At 44.6% G+C, this 17,939-nt stretch overlaps 2 protein-coding genes across 2 annotated transcripts in view; both read right to left on the reverse strand.

The window, feature by feature from the left end:
• Window positions 1-751: 751 nt before the first annotated feature.
• Window positions 752-6,345, reverse strand: coq5 (coenzyme Q5, methyltransferase). Its single transcript, XM_064353692.1, has 7 exons — window positions 6,096-6,345; window positions 4,954-5,103; window positions 3,767-3,988; window positions 3,291-3,397; window positions 2,835-2,923; window positions 2,047-2,158; window positions 752-1,565 (listed from the first exon to the last, which is right to left on the reverse strand). Exons 1-7 carry the CDS (start codon window positions 6,295-6,297, stop codon window positions 1,464-1,466), a joined length of 984 nt encoding a protein of 327 aa, XP_064209762.1. The 5' UTR covers window positions 6,298-6,345; the 3' UTR covers window positions 752-1,463.
• Window positions 6,346-11,154: 4,809 nt separating this feature from the next.
• Window positions 11,155-17,939, reverse strand: part of kremen1 (kringle containing transmembrane protein 1) — a 56,693-nt gene continuing 49,908 nt past the window's right edge. Inside the window, exons 5-9 of the mRNA XM_064353693.1 lie at window positions 16,857-17,010; window positions 16,044-16,376; window positions 13,736-13,924; window positions 13,141-13,225; window positions 11,155-12,862 (exon numbers count right to left, since the gene is read on the reverse strand). Coding sequence (XP_064209763.1) covers window positions 12,706-12,862; window positions 13,141-13,225; window positions 13,736-13,924; window positions 16,044-16,376; window positions 16,857-17,010 — 918 coding nt within the window. The 3' untranslated portion in view covers window positions 11,155-12,705. The remainder of the gene's footprint in view (window positions 12,863-13,140; window positions 13,226-13,735; window positions 13,925-16,043; window positions 16,377-16,856; window positions 17,011-17,939) is intronic.

Consider the following 17,939-nt stretch of genomic DNA (forward strand, 5'->3'; position numbering starts at 1 on the left):
CAGAGTAAACGTGAATATAGACAAAAACATTTTAAATGTCGTTTTTTTAATGCTGATAAAATGGTTAATTTAACACCCATGGTGAAATAAGCAAACTGGTTTGAGGAATTTTATCATGAAATGTCTTTGTGGAAAAGTACAAAATACATAATCCAATAGTCTTCATGTCCAAAATGTGGTCTTTTTAAAAAAAAAAATGTTTTTGTTAAGATAAAAGATAAAATATAAAATCAATTAACAACCGTGGTGGGGAAGAAAGTGAATACAACTGTTTCAAGAAATGTATGATGAAAAATATTTTTCTGTGCAAAACAACAAAATACATGACTATATTCTAATTTTAAAAAATGCAAAGATTTTATAAATGTAATTTTTTTATTCAGATGGATAGGTAGTAAATGAAAGCGAGTCACATTTTAAGAATATAATTATCTTTTATTGAAAAGCAAGTGAGCAGAAGGACTTGACAACATAGCCTTTCATTTTCATCACTGTGAACCCCCCAGTACTGACCGCAGAGCACTACACCTTCCTGTTTCCATTGTTGGTCCATATGGGAAACTGCACTATCGTTTCAATCAGTTCGGACCACTGATCCACTTGCCACAGGCTACTATACATTAATCAACCCATCCAGGCGATCTTGCACATACCTTTGGTTCTACATTTCACAATTTTACACCAGGTCTACTAATTAGCAGCTCAACAAGATCCTGAGCTGTTGAATGTAGTGTACATTGCTGGTATTGGAATGAAAGCCTACAGGATGGAAGATCTCAAGGAACACGGTTGGTTGCCACTGCACTAGATTAATATAAATCGACAAATACTTTTTTTTGTATTTATTTTTGTCCTCCAGTGTATTTCATACACACAAAGAAAAAAGGATTCTCAATAACCTCCATCGTGACTCCAGTCCTGAAGGGCCAGTGTGTTTTTATGCCAACCAATTATTCTGGCTTCATTTCTGAATGTGTAGCCTGCCAAAACCAGTGCTGGTTCACGCTCACGTGAGAGTACAGCGATACATTTCCGTCAGGGATGAATGTTCACCCTGTGGCTTTATCTTATAACTTTATGCTACAGCATCAGCTGAAATAAATGTTATACAGTAAAGAGAAGGAACTCTAGCGAGCTCCCAAAACACACCAGACCTGTCTGCGCAGCCCTGACCTTTCAGAACAACAGTTAAATATTTTTATTGAGCACCAAAATCCCACACGTTACTACAGAACGAAAGTGCATGCTCCTGGCTGAACTTCGTAGTTCCCGCACTTTTCTTCTTCGTGGGCCACTACAGGTTCCCCAGGAAATTCTACTCTGTCACACGATTGGTGGGTTGGCGCTCCTCCCCTCTGAGGGCGGAGACAGTCTGTTCCCAGGCTACAGGTAGGCCTTGTCAGCTGATCCTCATTCTGCCAACGGATTGTAGGAAAGGGGGTGGGGGTTTGTGGGGGCACCGTTCAGAGTTTGAAGCCAGAGTGGATGGCCACCACTCCACCTGTTAGGTTAAAGTACTGGACCCGGAAGAATCCAGCATCCTCAATCATTCCTTTGAATGTTTCCTGAAAAGGCAAATAAAGAATCGGTACAGGATCAAGATATATTAAAATTTACTCGTGTGAATTAAAATGTACTCATATAACGATAAAATGCTTGAGGACATGTTTAGGATACTTCTAAATCCAAGGGCCCTAAACACAACTTAACCCTCCTGTTATGTTGCGGGTCAAATTGACCCTTTTTAAAGTTTGAAAATCTAGGAAAAATAGAAATTTTTTCAGTATGAAACTTCTTCTACTGGCCTTAATTAGTGTAATCAACATTTTAAATGAAAATGGTTCATTTCATGTATTTGCAAACCCCCCCTGTATGGGGATTGACCCGGGAACATTTTTGCTGTACCTAAAAAATGAACAGAACAGGAGGGTTAAACACTTACACTTTTTACAGGCAATATTTTTGGGGGCCTATCCTAAAGATATTGGCTTGATTCAATTCAGGTAAAGGGGAGAAGGGGAAGTGTTGGTTTCCCTCTGTTTTTACCTGGTCTGGAAAGCGCCGGATGCTCTCCACCAGGTACTGGTAGGACTTCCAGTCTCCCGCGATGACCTCGCCGAGCACCGGGATCACCTGGAAGCTGTAGGCATCGTAGAGACTGTGGGAGGGGGGGGGAAGAGCGTTACTGCCACAGCCTGAACCAGCAGTATGGATCTCTACTGTGTAATGTAATGTAATGTATTGCTGCGCCACTCAAAAGCACCCCGAGCACAAAGTTCCTGCAGGTCATACAATGTCAGACCAGTGATTTTATGGTTGCACCATCTACCTTGTTACACTTTATCACACTCCGACCCTCATTAAATAAAAAATTTTTAATAATCACCACCATTTATTCTAGGCAAAAACTATATGCAAACTAAGCAAATTGTAACATCCACTTTTGTCATTAGAAGAAGTTGTTTTAGTTAAATAAATCTGTGTTGCCCATACTGTGTTGTGTTTTCTCCAAAAAGATTTTTCAATGACAAATATGGACCAATGGAAACCCCATTTCAATTCCATTTATTTTGTATAGCTTTTCACATAGAACACTTTACAGAAAGAAACTTTACAGAAAATCAGACCCACAAAAAAAGCAGGTGGGGTAAAAACTGCCCGATGGGAAAAAAACACTAAAGAGACTGTGATGTCAAATTCCGACACAGAACTTCTTGTGGTTTTCTTCACGAATGCTATGGTAAATGGCAGGTTAATTATGTTGATTCCTCCACCACAGAAAGGTTAATTATGTTAATTATTCCACCACAGAAATGAAGTCTCCTGCGTCTCACCTGGACAGCAGGGGGTTCGAAACTCTGCTGAACTCCAGACACATGAACCTGCCGCCCGGCTTAAGGACCCGATGGGCTTCCTGCAGAGCCTGAAACACACACACACACACACACACACACACACACACCAACACACAGAGTCAGGATACTCAGGATCTTTATCTAAAAAAACCTCCCTCCCTCTGGGGGTTTGAGGGGAGACTCCCCCCCTTTCACTGTCCACTGCTTTGAAATAATAAAATCAAAGGGATGATATAAAAGCAGTCTGTATTTTTAATATGAGATAAAACTATGCCAATCTATGAAACGACATTGAACAGTCACAGACTGATCTTTAAACTAAAGGTCAGCGATTAGCTGGGTGTCTAAAAAGCTAGATAACAGACTGCAGTGATATTGGACACATTTATAGGACAGGGATGGGGAATTTTAACAAGGGGGGGAGGGGGGGCATACCTGTTCGATGTGAGTGACGTTGCGGATCCCGAAAGCTATGGTGTACACGTCAAATAGGTCGTCATCAAAAGGCAGTTCCTCTGCGTCCCCCACAACCCAGGACAAATCTGCCACGGACACACCAGACCTCAGTAAAATACTTCAGTATTTACATGCAATTCCTGCAGATTACCTACAATTTAAAAGGAAATATACATTTTCAACAGTATTAAGAATAAACATTTTCTTTCATATGATTGCAGATGGCACAGGTACAGCATCGGCACCACAGCCAATCAGCAGCAAGGAAGTACAGCTTAAGGACAGACTCTGCTGTGCTGTAGCATCTGTGCTGTGGTACCTGTTCTGTACCTGTGCAGTGAAACCTGTGCTATGTTACCTTAGCTGTGGTGTGGTACCAGTGCTGTGAAACCTGTGCTGTAGCTGTGCTGTGAAACCTGTGCTGTGGTACCTGTGCTGTACCACCTGTGCAGTACCTGTGCCGTAGCCCAGCTCCTCCGCTTTCTGTTTCCCCACTTTCAGCATCTCCTTGTTGATGTCGCACACCACCGCCCTCGACTCCCCCTGTCCCGGCTCGGCGGACGCGTAGCTGTCAGTGATCTGCTGCCAGGAGAGCGTCTGATTGGACCGCGCCGCGTGCCGGTCCTGCCGGCCACGCTGGGAGCGCACGTAGTCCAGGAAACGGAAGGAGATGTCACCTGGGGAGATGGAGACGGCCCGGATTCATTCGCTGACTCACTGATGCACGAGATTCCACAGACAGTGCTGACACAGAAAGGAGACTCGCTGACAAAGGCCTGATGTCTACAGACTACACAGCAGCAGAGAGAACACGAGCAGACAGACAGTAACTGACATCTCTCGCACAAACACAGAGCCGAGCACCAAACAGGAAATAAAACATCGACACAGACAGAGCAGACAGGACCACACAGGAGGTGTACTCAGAGAGTCTCAGCGTCAACACGCAGAAGACAGCGCAAGGACAAGACAGGAAATAAGCTGGCCACGGATATAAACTGGCAAAACTGGACTGAAACTGGACACAAATTACCGCAGATAAACAAATCAAAGTGCTCTGGGGAAGTAAACAGGCTATTAATTCACGAACAAAAGGAGATATTAACTCCTTGTGACACTGCCCGAATCTAACGTCTGCCAGGCTGGCAAACGCAGCTTTCTGTTGGCATGTAATGGAGTCGCGCCTGCCAACTCTTTAACATTCAAATTGAGTTGGACGCTTTAGTCCAACACACCACATTTTCAATTTAGCATCGAGAACTCAATGATTTAGCACTTCAAAAAAAAAAAAAACACACACAGAAACAATACAGCTTGTAGCTAATGTTGCACAAGAGTGCCACCCTTGACAACTATATCCCATAATTCACACTCTGTAGCTACACATTTCAACATGATCCAAGGTTTCATTACAAGCTGTTGTGGGCATTTGTCATTTTTTAATATTGAGTGATGCACAGAGCAGGAACACCTTAACTCTTTCCTTTCCTCTAGGACACCTCAGTGCATTTACACAATAAACACAAAGTTTGTATGCACATAATATTAAATCTGAGTTCAGGTGTTGATTACTGAGAGAGCAGTTAGTCTCTCTATGTTAGGCATTGCAAAGGGCAGTGAATGGAAAATGCTAGTAGCATACCTGTACCCCCAGCAGTGTCCAGCAAGCAAGCTCCCGGCTGGGGGTTCATGATGTGCAAAAGGGAGTCCTTCCATAGTCGGTGGATCCCCAAGCTCATGGCGTCGTTCATTACGTCATATTTCTGAGCCACGCTCTCGAAAACTTTGTATACTGAGAGATATGAAGGGGCAGTTCAGCTTCAACAACTCCCGCACACACAATCCCCAAGACAGACGAGTTTAAATTGGAGGCTACAGAGATGTGTCGTTAAAAGACAAATGAAAGGCAAACTCACACGACTGTGCCGGTGTCGTCATTATTAATCGTCCACAACTTCAAACGCATTAGTAATATGTGCGCTAGCTATCCATTCTGTAGCTCCATTAACGGCACACCAGTGGTCTGTAAATTAAGTTACCTAATGGGTATTCAGGAAGTGTTTTCTATTTTTTAACACTTCAAAGTCACGTAAATTAGTTATCATCTCTTTGAATCAATGATATATCTGAGTACACCACACCCATGGTTCTGTGACTGGCTAACGGAAACAACTCTGATGTGGTTGCGCAAATATTGTTTACCAACAATGTTTTCCCATGTATTTAGGATACTGGCTTAAGGGCAGTGTTTTATATGGTCTGTGTGATGTCATCAACGTGCACGTCTATAACTGCCGGACAGCTCGAACCAAAAATAATATCTATAATCAACTCGGTATCAAAACGTGGACACACCCCTTCACATGCTGCCTGTTTTGACAGCACCAAGACATGCCTCTGGCTAATTCATGTAGCATTTAGTGAACTCTTCTACAACACCACGAACCTAACAGTTAACACCAGTATTACAATGATCGAGAAATGATCAACAATCTGTGGACCCTGAAGATATGATTTAACGTTACACGAGCTCATCAGACAAAATACAATTTTCTATCCACGCATAATAACGCGCTTTTCAATCAACCATCTGTGGGCGTTAAAGACAATGACAAACACAGCCAAATCAGGGCTAGACTCCAGCCTATTGTTTAAAATGAAAATTACACTATTATTGAAAGCTATGTACCTAGCTGGCAATATTAATGTTGCATGGCTGGCTGGCTGGCCGATGACCTAGCCAGCCGACTAGCACGTTTGGTTGCTAGCTAATCATTACATTACCTCTCTCCGCTTTCTGTCCTTCGGGAACTGTCTCGAACCCAAAATGCGTACTTTTGTCCTCGGAACCATCGCTATAGGTACGCTGGAGTGAAATTGCACAACTTGGACTCGACACAACAATTCGGCTTCTCAGTCTTGCATGAAGTAAACGACAAGGACCGCACAATAACGTGCTAGCAACTACCCTGAAGGGGGCCGCCATCTTGCTGTGGCCTCACGTTACTTAATGACGTGACGTTTAAATCCGTCATTTCTCTGCGACTGTATAAACTGTCCTGGTGCCATTTTGTAGTTCTATTTTATCAATGGGATGCAGAAATAATCAGACACAGGTGAATTAAATTCAATTCGCTAATGCTTTGTAGGCATGAGTTTACATAAACAACATCAGTCATTTAATTAATACAGTGCAATACAATAAATAAATAAATAACCAAGATTTATTATTATTATTATTATTATTATTATTATTATTATAGTGTTGTGGATCATACTAGCATGTTGTATATGCGGTTTCCAAGTTTATGTATATTACATGTGTTGCTTTGGCAATATGACTGTAGCTTTCCTGCCAATAAAGCAAACTGAAATGAAAAAATTTAAACTGAGAGACAGAAACAGAGAGAGATGAAGAGAGAGAGGGAGAGGGTGAGAGGGAAAGAGAGAGGGCTTGGGAACACTGGGATTCTCACCAGTACGGACTTGTTTTCCCTGAGCACTGAAAGTGACAGGTTTTGTCTTCCAGCTTGTCCATTGATTGGAAAGCTCTCATCCCCTTAGTGACACCAGAAACCCAGCACATTGTCACCATTGTCAGGCTAATCACACAGTAGTTTGGTCTTAGAAGGATAACCTTGCACCAACCTTTTCTCATGGTCTCTCCTGTGGGGTGGGAGCAAATGGGGGGGGGGGGGGGGGGGAGGAAAGAAAGGGAGAAGGAGACAGACAGAGAGAGAGAGAGGGGGGGAGAGAGAGAGAGATCCCCCACAATTCCAATGGGAACCTGCGGTACCAGTTTGGCTCAGCAAAGTGGAGGACGCGAAAAAGGTCCCACCATTCTCCGTGTCACCGAGAGCGCGGAGCCAAATCTCAAGGACTTATATTACAGCGGCAATAATGGCAGCAGGCCCCAGCGGACATGTGTGAGAGAGTCAGCCGGGCCCCAGTGAAAGGGAGGGTGTAGTCTGCTGCTCTCTGACTGGCCCTGTGTTTCCATCTGTACCGCTGGAGGTATCGGTCCTCCGCCACCACCGTGCCTTGCCGGATTAATAGGACCTGAAGTGCGTTTGTTCCCACGTCGACTTTCATCAGACCAGAATAGCAGATCTGGTAACTGCAGAGCTGGCTGTTCCTGGGAGCGGGTGGTTGGGGGCGGAGTATGGGGCTGTGGCCAGCAGGGGCATAATGTCTGTGTGTGAGTGCAGAACCAATACAGCGCTGATTGCGCTAACGTCATCGCCTGCGATAATCGCTTTTACAAAATACGAGCTGATTGGTACCTTGCATGGCAGCCTTTCACCGTGTGTGTGTGAATGGGTGAATGAGAGGCATCAATTGTAAAGCACTTTGGATAAAAGCGCTATATAAATGCAGTCCATTTACTATTAAATAAACAGCCTAGCTTCTGTCTAAGCTTCTGCCAGCTGAGTTTACCGTAAAAAGGATAAGCATTCGGCAAGGACGCCTCGATTATTTGCATCTGCTGCATCGGATTTTCACGTCGTGCGCACGGTACCCAGCATAGTAATCTGTATGGAGCAGACGTTGGTGCACTAAAAACATGTGGCCTAGAAGTTGTGCAACCGTGCCACCAGTAGAGGGCAACAAAGCATTGGGTTTCACAGTTGAGTTTCTCCCCCCCCTTTCGCAACTCAGGAAGATACAAAATGTTTGCGGGATTTCCTTTGGCATATTCATCATTAGCGTAATCACATCCATAATAAATATTCAAAATGACGTTTTGACATTCTGTGTGAACTGCGTATTTTGGATCGGAGTTGCGTGGCGGTGATGTAATTTTTTGTTATGAATATTGCCTTTATCGGACTATCCATTCATGTGGACATCAAAGATGCAAGACGCAGAAAATTAGACTCATGTGTTGTATGAAAAGGGTGTATGTGTGTGTGTGCGTGTGTGCGTGCGTGCGCGCAAACATCTCGTTGATAAGTTTCCGCATACAAGTGTTTCATATTATGACACAACCTACCCAGGTTTTTTTCCCCCATGTTGTTTCAATTGAAACCCTGACCACATGTTCCATGCTTCTGCCTGGCCCCAAGTCTGCAGGTTACCCAACTGACCTCAGCCCAAAAGGAAGCAATAGGTTGCACATGGAGCTTCTCAAATAGCCTGATTGTTAGTGCATCCAAGGCAAACCTGGTAGTGATTAATGGATATCTGATAAGCATTTCTGAAGAAGAATAAAACAGTTCTAAATGTCCAACTATTTTCTCTATATTAAAGGGATATTCCACCCATGCATCTAGTCTTGGCTCTACTTTGATATACATGTTTTGTATGTATTCATCCAATGTCTAATTACTACGACTAGATGCTACTACAGCAAAATACTGCACCCACATTCAGTATAATTAGTGTACAACAATATATACTTTTTGCGTTACACAATAGCTTAAAAACTACAAAGTGTATAGCCTATGCTCATCTGCAGTGGTTCTTGAACTTGGTCTCAGAGCTCCCTGTTCACACTAATCTACTGATGAAGGCCATTGAAAATATGAGCTGAATTTCCATAATTTTTTACTGAATTTTTTGTTTGGCTCATTGCGATTGACTTTGTCTTTGAGGTCTTTTTTCCCACAAATTACTTAGTTTCGATGACCAGGTGCCCACACTTCCAGCATTTACAACTTTATTTCAAACATTTGCCATAGCACATTGCCAAACATAAAAGCATTAGTTGTCCTCATATTACAATGGCATATTACTTCTTTGCAAGGTAAACATATGTTGCTGACATAGGCCTGTATCAATCAACATCTGTCCATAACTTACAAGTAAATGCAAGCATTCCACTTTGCATTTCCAAGCTCAGTTTCACAAGTTAGTGATCACTGAACTTGCCCAACTGTATTTGTGAAGCAAAAATTATTCTTATTTTTGTTTGTCAGTCAAATACATTAAAATGACCAATTAAAAACACTGAACCGTTCTTCATATTGCAGACATCATAATTAAAGTTATAAGGAAAACCATGGGGTATTCCCGGGCCAAGGCCAAGGTTGTCCTGATAGATTTATATTATCACCATTTACCACAATAAGTTGTAAATGTTTAGTGTTTTAAACTGTGTGTTGTAACTGTTGGAAGTGTAATACTGTCAACTCTTTGCAATAAAACAGAAGAAACAAATGATTAAAGAAAATACATTTCTATTGTGGACACCATCCACAGTTTGTTTGAGTTTGTGCACCCTCCAAAGTTTTGGGTACTGTACACACACACACACACACACACACACACACAAAGCAATGACACCAGCATAAGAAACATGCATATTTATTTTACAGGACACATTAAATAAGACTACAAATACACTTCACTTATACAAAAGATAGATTATATCCCATTCACATCCAAAATAACAATAATTTACTGTATAAATTAAAATTTCACTATTTTATGTACAATTTCATGAAAACAATATTTTACGATCTCATATTCTCCCAATCATTGCATTTCTCATCTTGGCATTTGCACAACCTAACTGGCAATATAAGCACTTCCAGGTCACACATACAGAACACACTGCACTTTGATTGGTCAGAGTACCATGGCTTTCTCAGTTTGGGATAACCAAGGGACCGGAGCTGTCGCTATAGATTCCTAAAAAGTCATAGCCAAATTAAATGTTTTGCATTGTGAGTTTTTCCTCATTTGAAATGGTAACTTTTTGTCAACCTCATTCCAAAAAAGACAACTACAGTACTTATGCATGGTCTGTTCTAAATGCCAAATTCAAACATTTTTTTTAAAGGTATTTGAATCGACTTGCAATCATTATCGTAGATTACAGCAGATCAGGTTGCCAAAGTAAGACATTAGTCTACATCACCCAGACACCCAGACAAGTTGGACGCACAAAATGAATCCTGCAATAAGCATATTGGGTAGGCTATATTTTACAGATCAATCTGAACATGAGGTTATTGTTGTTGTTGCTGCTGTTGTTCAAATGTCTTTTTTGCATAAAGGTGTCTGTCTTTATTACAAGTGCACATGGACTCTGTATTTATAGCAGTATGCTTCATGCATTTTACATTTGTCTCAGTCTTTCTCTGAATATTTATTTTCTTTATAGAGGGTATAAATTACTTGATTCGAAGAGACACATGCAAACTGAATAAGTACCGCTAACAGACGTGTAAATGGTATTTAAGTGCACATTTTTCCTCTTTGATCTTTATTTAACTTGCATGAAAGTTCAAAAACAATACAAGTACATATAAAGAACTTTCAGCAGTATGATTGCTTACAATTTACATTTTAATGTTTGACTGTATAATTCCGTTTTTGCCGTTAAGGTTAATCGCAGCGTCTGCCATTACCCTCACCACGCGCTCAAACTCCCGTGTTCTCCTTCATGCAATCGTCAGGAAAGGGTGGTTTGGAAAAAAAGAAAAAAAAACGGATTTGCGAATAAGCTCGAGTAAGTGTTCCACCGGCGTTTCTCATAAACACGTCAAATCTGACAGTTCACCACTCCGTCGCTTTGCAGCAGGCGGTGACGTGCTCGCTAATATGGACCTAGTAATTAATTGGAACGGCCAAAAGTTCACAAGTCCATTAATTCCAGTGCTGTCTGTCAGCGACCTTGAAGCCAAATGTTGGCGTCTGCGGGGAGCTTAGCGTGTTTTGCTCCGGCAAGCTTTTGAAATCAGGAAAATCAGGTTGCTGGTGATAGAAGTGCTTTGACACCCTAAGCTACAGTAAAAGAGCATCTAAAGAACACACATTTTTTTTACGTGTGAACATGTGACAATTCCATTATCAGTGTGCCAATGCCTTTACAGTGAAATTGTTTTTTAAAAGATGGTTGTTTTTTTTTTTTTTTTAATTACATTTAAAATTTTTTTTTATGTAACACATTCAGGCCTTGCGCAAGTTCATTCATGGCTACGCTGCCAGTACAATGAAATGCAAGGCTTGCCCTTCTAATTAGTAACAAAGTCGGCCAATTGAGCAAAAAAGGTTTTGCCTGTACCAATATGGCATCAGTATGAACAGCATAATTTAGCAGCCTAACTTTCCTGGATAGCATTTTCAAATTTAAGACCACAGGGTAAAAATATACATATATAAGGAAGCAGATTTCGTCACCAGCCACTCTTCCATGAACATATTTTTGCTTCTTTTTTTTTTTTTTTTGTAAGCGCTGTCATACAGATGAGTTCTGAAAGAAATAAATTAAATTTCCACGACGATTTAAAAAAGAAAAAAGAAAAAGCCCACGTTTGCTTTTTAATTCTTAAGGCACTTGAACGCGGTTCAACCAGAAAGATCAGAGCCGCTAGCAGACAAAAAAAAAACAAAAAACAAAACAGACAGTTTAGCGACATCTGAGGGGAGTTTAAATGGCAATTATTTAAGTAGACTGCACACCCGCTGGCACTGGGGCTGACTCAGATTCTCCGATAGAGGTGAACTCTTTAACCCACGCAAGTCTTTTCAATTTGGTTATTCGCTCCGAGATCGCAATCTCTCTCTCTCTGTCTCCCGCCTTTATTTATTAACGAGTCCTCGTCCAAGTAGGTGTTTGTTCCACCTAGGGAGCGCGGCAGTCTGCAGAGGAAGCAAGACCTGACCTACATAAGAAAAAGCTTTTCAAAATGGCCCCCGCTTTTTCCCGCTCTTCCTCACAGGGCGGGGTTTCCAGTAGTCGGTCTGATTGGTCGGATTGGCCTTCGGAGAGGTATGTGAACCGTTCGCGTGTGACATGTGACAGGGGACCGTTTCCCCTCGCCAGAGCATGAAGCCGCCGCGTGGGCCGCGTTCGGTGTGACGGCGGCTGCCGAAGGAGGATCATGGGAAGGCGTTTCATACGCGTGATGCCGCGGGCCCACGTCCCTCGCCTTCCGTACCTCTGCGGTACGAAGCGAGCATTTTTGTGTTTTAGTTTTATTAGTGAACAGAGGGAAGCCCCTTGGAAGCTGAAGCAGAACCTCCATCGGTACACTTGGGAGGGGGGGCGCATTTGGGAGGGCGGGGGGGTGGGGGTGGGGTACCCAGTTCCGGCCAGTCTAAGGCACCCACACTGATGGGAAGGCAAACGGGGGCAGCCGAAAACGTTGGCGTCTCCTCTTCAGACTGCCTTCTCCGCCCTCCCCCGCCCCTGCCCACCCCCCCTCTATGCCGGGTGCGGTTGCGGTCCTGACTGGTGTCGTAGCCGTAGTCCAGACCAGGCCTTACCACCTCCCTCACCCCCCCCCCCCCACCCATGGCAGTTAGCTGTTCAGTCGTTTGTGTTAGCTTGGTTTTAGCTCCTCCCCTCTCCCTCACCCTCTACCCCAAGAAAGTTTGAAGTAACGGGCCAGCGCAGCCTGGAAACTGGCTTCCTGCTGAGGACGCCTGGTGGGGAGGTGGCTTCCTAGTTGCCCACCAGGGGGCTGAGGTCGCCGTGGTGATTCTTTAGCTTCTTCTTGAAGAAGGATATGGTGGACGGCCGGTAGAAGATGATCCAGGGCTCCGAAGCGGGGCTCTGGCCGCAGGCCTCCGAGCCGCTGATGGAGGGTATGGTTGGAGACCTGAACGAGTCATGAAAAAAAAAGAGAGAGGTGAACAAGAAAGCAAGGGATAAAGGAAAGAATGAAGAAACAAAAGGAGATGGTGAAGGAATGGTAGGGAGAGAGGGGCAAAAACCAAAACACATTAGAGCATAACGAAAACCCTCGCACACCAGTGTACACCACAAGAGGGCGAGCCAGAAAATCTTTCAGGGATCTTTTTGGAGCTCCTGTGGTCCAAAATCACTGCACAAAATCTCAGTCAGGTAGGTTACCTTAAGGAAAGCCTGTGCACTTACTTTACTGTGATGTGCAAGAGCAGTTTCGCCACCATGGCGATGACGGTGAGCGTCAAGAGAGCGGCTAGGACGTAGATGGTCCAAACTGTGGGAAGAGGAGACGCAACATTAGGAAAAACCCAACCGCACGCCCCACGCTGTCCCCCGGCTCCCCCCGTCACACGCCCGTAATTGCCAGAGAACTGAAGATGAAAGCGAAGGGACAGAAAAGGCGGGATGGGGGGGGGATAAGTGGATTGTGGGAGTGATCTGAACATCCCGTGGTGGGCCGAATGAAGTCACGGCGACCGCAGACGCCAGGGTATTTAACTTTTTCACTTAAGCGTTCAGCACGCACTCTTATCCAGAGGGAACGGCACAGCTGGCTGTTCTGTCGGCACACAGGCGAAAGTCATACAGCTGGTTCGGGTTAAGCACCTTGCTGAGGGGCACAATGGCAGTGCCCCCACCTGGGAATTGAACCCGCAACCTCTTAGTCACAAGTCTTAAATCATTACAGTACACTGCCCCCTAGTGGTGGGGCAGAGGAACGGTCTGATGCGGAAGCACATACTAGAGCTGGGGCCACAGGTCCAGCTCCGGCTGAGCCACTGACCTGGCATGTTGTGGTCCGGCTTGCCGGGGCTGGACGTGATGACGTACAGGATCTGGGAGGAGCGGCTGTCGTTGGACTTCTCCGTCACGCCCTCGTACGGGGGCTCCACCGTGCCGCCGACGTCCTCCTCCTCCTCTTCCTCGTCCATCATGTCTTCCTCGCCCGTCCGCCGCCCCGGTCCTTTCAGCGCTGCGGGGGGAGAGAGAGAGAGAGAGCGAGAGAGAGAGTGAGAGCGTAAAAATGTCAGTGCTGTTGTTATGATGAATTTAAAACATGTAACGACACAAAAAAAGAAGTCATGGCAGTCAATGCTTCTGTCAGGCCCGCCTTCTCGCTTGTAAAGATTTTATTGACAGAAGAAACGTTCTTAAACAGATTCTGAATGACTGACAATAAAAATAAGGAATTTTTACATAGTAATCAGTAGCATTTTGCATTATTGTTTAACATGATATGATAATTGTTACTTCCTGTGTGTATGTGTGTGTGTGTGTGTACATTAGGGGAGGGAGTACGCTGTTAATATCTGCAATATGAAAATTTGTGATGGGGAGGTCAGTTAACAATTTCACTCATTTCAGTTTTGTTTCAGATTGTGTATAAACTTGGCTGGGAATTTGACTACGAAGAGGCTAAATTAATTTATTTTTAATAGTCAGTCACTTTCAAATAAATAAATAAAAAGTTGAAAAATGGATGAAGCATTCACAGATGTTCAGCATACACAAATAACACTGGCGGATTTCTGAACCAGCGATTTCCACACACGTCATCTGAAAGCGTTTATCTTCGCTGAAAATACCACCGAGCAACTCAGCATCGCAAGAATACATCCACGCCATCTGGTGTTTGCATCTGGGGCGGGCCGGAGAAAACCACGCCGGAGGAACGTCTCCTCCGAGGTGGAGCTTACGTGAAACGAATTTCGGAAGCGAACTGTTTGTTTAGTCGTTAAGGAGAGCGACAGTAAGAGCGACAGCAAACTGCAGGTCTGAGGGGCCGAAGCCTTGCTAACTGCACGTCTGACCGAGCAACAAGGACTCCAAATGTTCAAACAGTAGGAAGCCACGCCCCCCCTCGCGCCACGACTGGCTTGTTTTAGCATCCAACCGTACATCGTCCAATCAAAGGAAGGACGCTCAGAGACATTCAAGTAAGAGTGTGTGGAGCTGACAAAAAAGTGACCAGTGGGCGGGCTAGCTGGTTATCAAAGCCTCACAACACAGACCCAGAAATCTAGTGACAAAGTATGAGCACATATAACTGTATGACACATATGTATATGTGGGGCTTCCATAAATGTGGACAAAGTGGTGGTGCTGGGGGGGTTTTGACATAAAGGCCATAATGTATCGCCCACGCGCACACACAAAGAGAATGGAACGTTCCTCGGGACCCGTCGGGGGGCCGTAAATGGTGCGATTTTAAAAGCACGAGCGCCGGCAGCTCGGTAAAAGCATTTTAAATATTTCAGTTGCAGCCGACCGCAGATAGGACTGTCGCAGACGATTTCATCAGGGGATCACGCGGCCAGGCAAACAAATATGTCAGCTGAAACCCAAAACCGTTTCAAGATGTACCTTTAGGTAATTTAAGACCCGCATTTAAAAAAAAAAAAAAATATATGAAGAACTTGTTTTGTGGCGTTCCTTCCCATTAATCCGTGCTTTGAAAGGGCCAGAGATTTATTTACATATTTGCTCATTCAAATGCTTGGCTACACTTACTTTATACGATTACAGGACATACCCATTTAACTGCATGGTTTCAGTAAAGGACAAACAGTACTCCCTGAAACAACCTGATCCTTTTCTTAAAGGCCTTAGAGACATTGTTCTGTAGAAACCCTTTTGCCTTGGGAGGAGACTTTGTGAGCTACTACATTTAGATACTATTCGGGTGACATTCTCCAAAAAAAACACATTTGCAAGGGGTATTAAGAATGTAAAATGTGAACCGCAATATGATTTTAAGCTCCGAACATCAAGTTCGGGATTTAAAAAACGATCGCAGCGTGTGGTACGCCTGTCTCCTCTTACCAGAGGGTCAGATATGGGGAAATGTGTAAACAATTTTGCTTGAGCTCAGCTGGAGTGCTGATCAGCGAAACCCAGGGAAGCTCATTTTCCAGCCAAACCGTCACCAGCTTGATTCAGGGAACTGCAGCGCAAGGAACCAGTCCAAAGGGGACGTCGATATCATTCACCCCAACTTTTTTCAAGGAATGTTCCGGAAACTCAAAGACCGTTTGCCAGTTGGGGGGGCCAAAGAGCCGAAACGATGCGAGGCAGAGACGGGGTCGTCCTACCTTGGTAATGGACTGCGAATCCCTGCGCCTGATTGGTCCTGTCCGAGTAGAAGTACAGGATGACGAAGTCGGCGGTGACGTTGATGGTCTCCCGGGGCGGGTGCCGGCCGTCGAAGCGCGCCACCACCTGGTTGGTGTGGCCGTCCAGCAGCTCCACCATGTCCGTCTGGTCCACGATGTCGAAGAAGGTGAAGTTGAAGAGAATGACGGAGGCGCCGGGCACCTGGATGGTCCAGTAGCAGACGCGGCCCGTCCCGTAGTTGTCCGGGAAGTCCGGGGAGTACACCACGGCGGACGGCTGCGTGTAGTTTCCCCCACAGGCCCCCACCCTAGCTGCAGGTGCAGCGTGAAAACAAGCCAAAAAAAAATCGTTAAAAAAAAAAAAGTTAGTGAACTGCAAACCTGATCACAAACAACAGTCACGTAAGATCTAGAAAACGGCAGAACACAACAACAAGGTAAGATTTACTCTCCCTTCATGATATAGAACATAATCTATATCTATATCTCCTGCCACTTCATAGTGATCTGTCCTCAAAAGTTTCGGTAAAATAAAGTTTCCCTCCTCTGCCAGCGCACTCAGCATCAACATTTATCACGACAGCAGCGTCTGGACACTTGTGCGGGGGGAATCGATATCTCCCAGCTAGGCTGAGCATCAGGAGAGATTAGCGTCAGAGCTCTGGCTCGGCAGCGCAGGCTGTCAGGGAAGATGAAGCCTGGGTGAGCCCGAATGCGCAAAAAGTGTCCGTTGGTTTTTGAAATTTTTGTAGAATTTTTGAATAATCCCCCCCCCCCCCGCCCCCAACTCACTGTCGAAGATGATGACGCGCCCGTCTCCGCCGCAGGGCTGGGTGTGGTCGCCGAAGCACACGTGGTTGCACTCGGTGCTGGCCGCCTCTCCGTGGCGACGGTAGTCGGGGTCGTTGCCGCAGAAACAGGCGTATCCCGACTCCATCCCCGCGAGCTGCGGCGAAGGGAGGAGAAAAACGTTAGCGGCGGCGGCGGCGGCGTCAGGAACGAGGCCTTCTTTCGTGACTCAGAACGCAATCTCGCTCTTGCCCTCCAGTTTACCTCAACCGCTCTTTCCCCCTTCTACAATGGCAAGGAAACAGACACAACCCCCCCGACTCTCCCGCCCTCCCCCATCCTAAAACGCTAAATTTCAAATGGCGCTCATGGGAAGTGATTGCCGACAGCCAAGCGAACGTTTGTAGCTACTTCACTACACTGCCCCTGAGAGAAGGCAGCCTCTTGTTGGTTTACTTGTATTATAATTCATTAAAATAAAGGTTGCCTGCACATGAATGATTGATGACTCAAAAGCGAGTGTTTAAATATTAAATTAATGGGGAGGGTGTGGGCTTTTCAGTCCAGACATATTATCTAGGTTAATCCAGCCACCCTGTTTCATGTGTTTTGGGAGGGAAATATCTGTCTGCACAAACTGTGCAGATGATCTTAAGCCGATGACATTTGACACATTTTTTCAATAGTTTTCGCTGAAAGCCATCAAAGGGTTTATGGGTCTGCGGCTTTCGAAGCTGCTCGAGACACAAAGTCCTCGTTGTCGAGGATGATTAGTGACATGCTGTTTACACATTGGAGATATCAGCTGAAGATACTGTACAATGGCTGTTACGTTTTTTTCCTCAGAAATTGGTCCAAAAATCTGGACCAAAATATGATGTGAGCAGTTCACACTGCCTCTCTCATCTTCTACTGCATGAGATAGAGAACAGGCTCGGAGGGTGTTTCCAACAAACAAACCAACCTTTAAAATCATAGTTTTGTAGTCAAATTCACTACAGTGCGCTATACCGTAACATTTCAATTCCCCAGAAACTTCATATTTAAGGTATTATATTTAACCCAAGGTGTAATATTTATGCAAAT

This window comes from Anguilla rostrata, chromosome 10 (genome assembly GCF_018555375.3).
Source record: "Anguilla rostrata isolate EN2019 chromosome 10, ASM1855537v3, whole genome shotgun sequence".
NCBI lineage: Eukaryota > Metazoa > Chordata > Actinopteri > Anguilliformes > Anguillidae > Anguilla > Anguilla rostrata.

Bases quoted from the DNA above. Each gene is read 5' to 3' on its own strand.
- coq5 (XM_064353692.1), bottom strand. From the start codon at position 6,297: ATGGCGGCCCCCTTCAGGGTAGTTGCTAGCACGTTATTGTGCGGTCCT. The intron at 3,398-3,766 runs GTACTGCACAGG...TGTCCGTGGCAG, and splicing joins GGAGCTGGGCTACGGCACAG to ATTTGTCCTGGGTTGTGGGG. The intron at 2,924-3,290 runs GTATGCCCCCCC...TGTGTGTTTCAG, and splicing joins ACGTCACTCACATCGAACAG to GCTCTGCAGGAAGCCCATCG.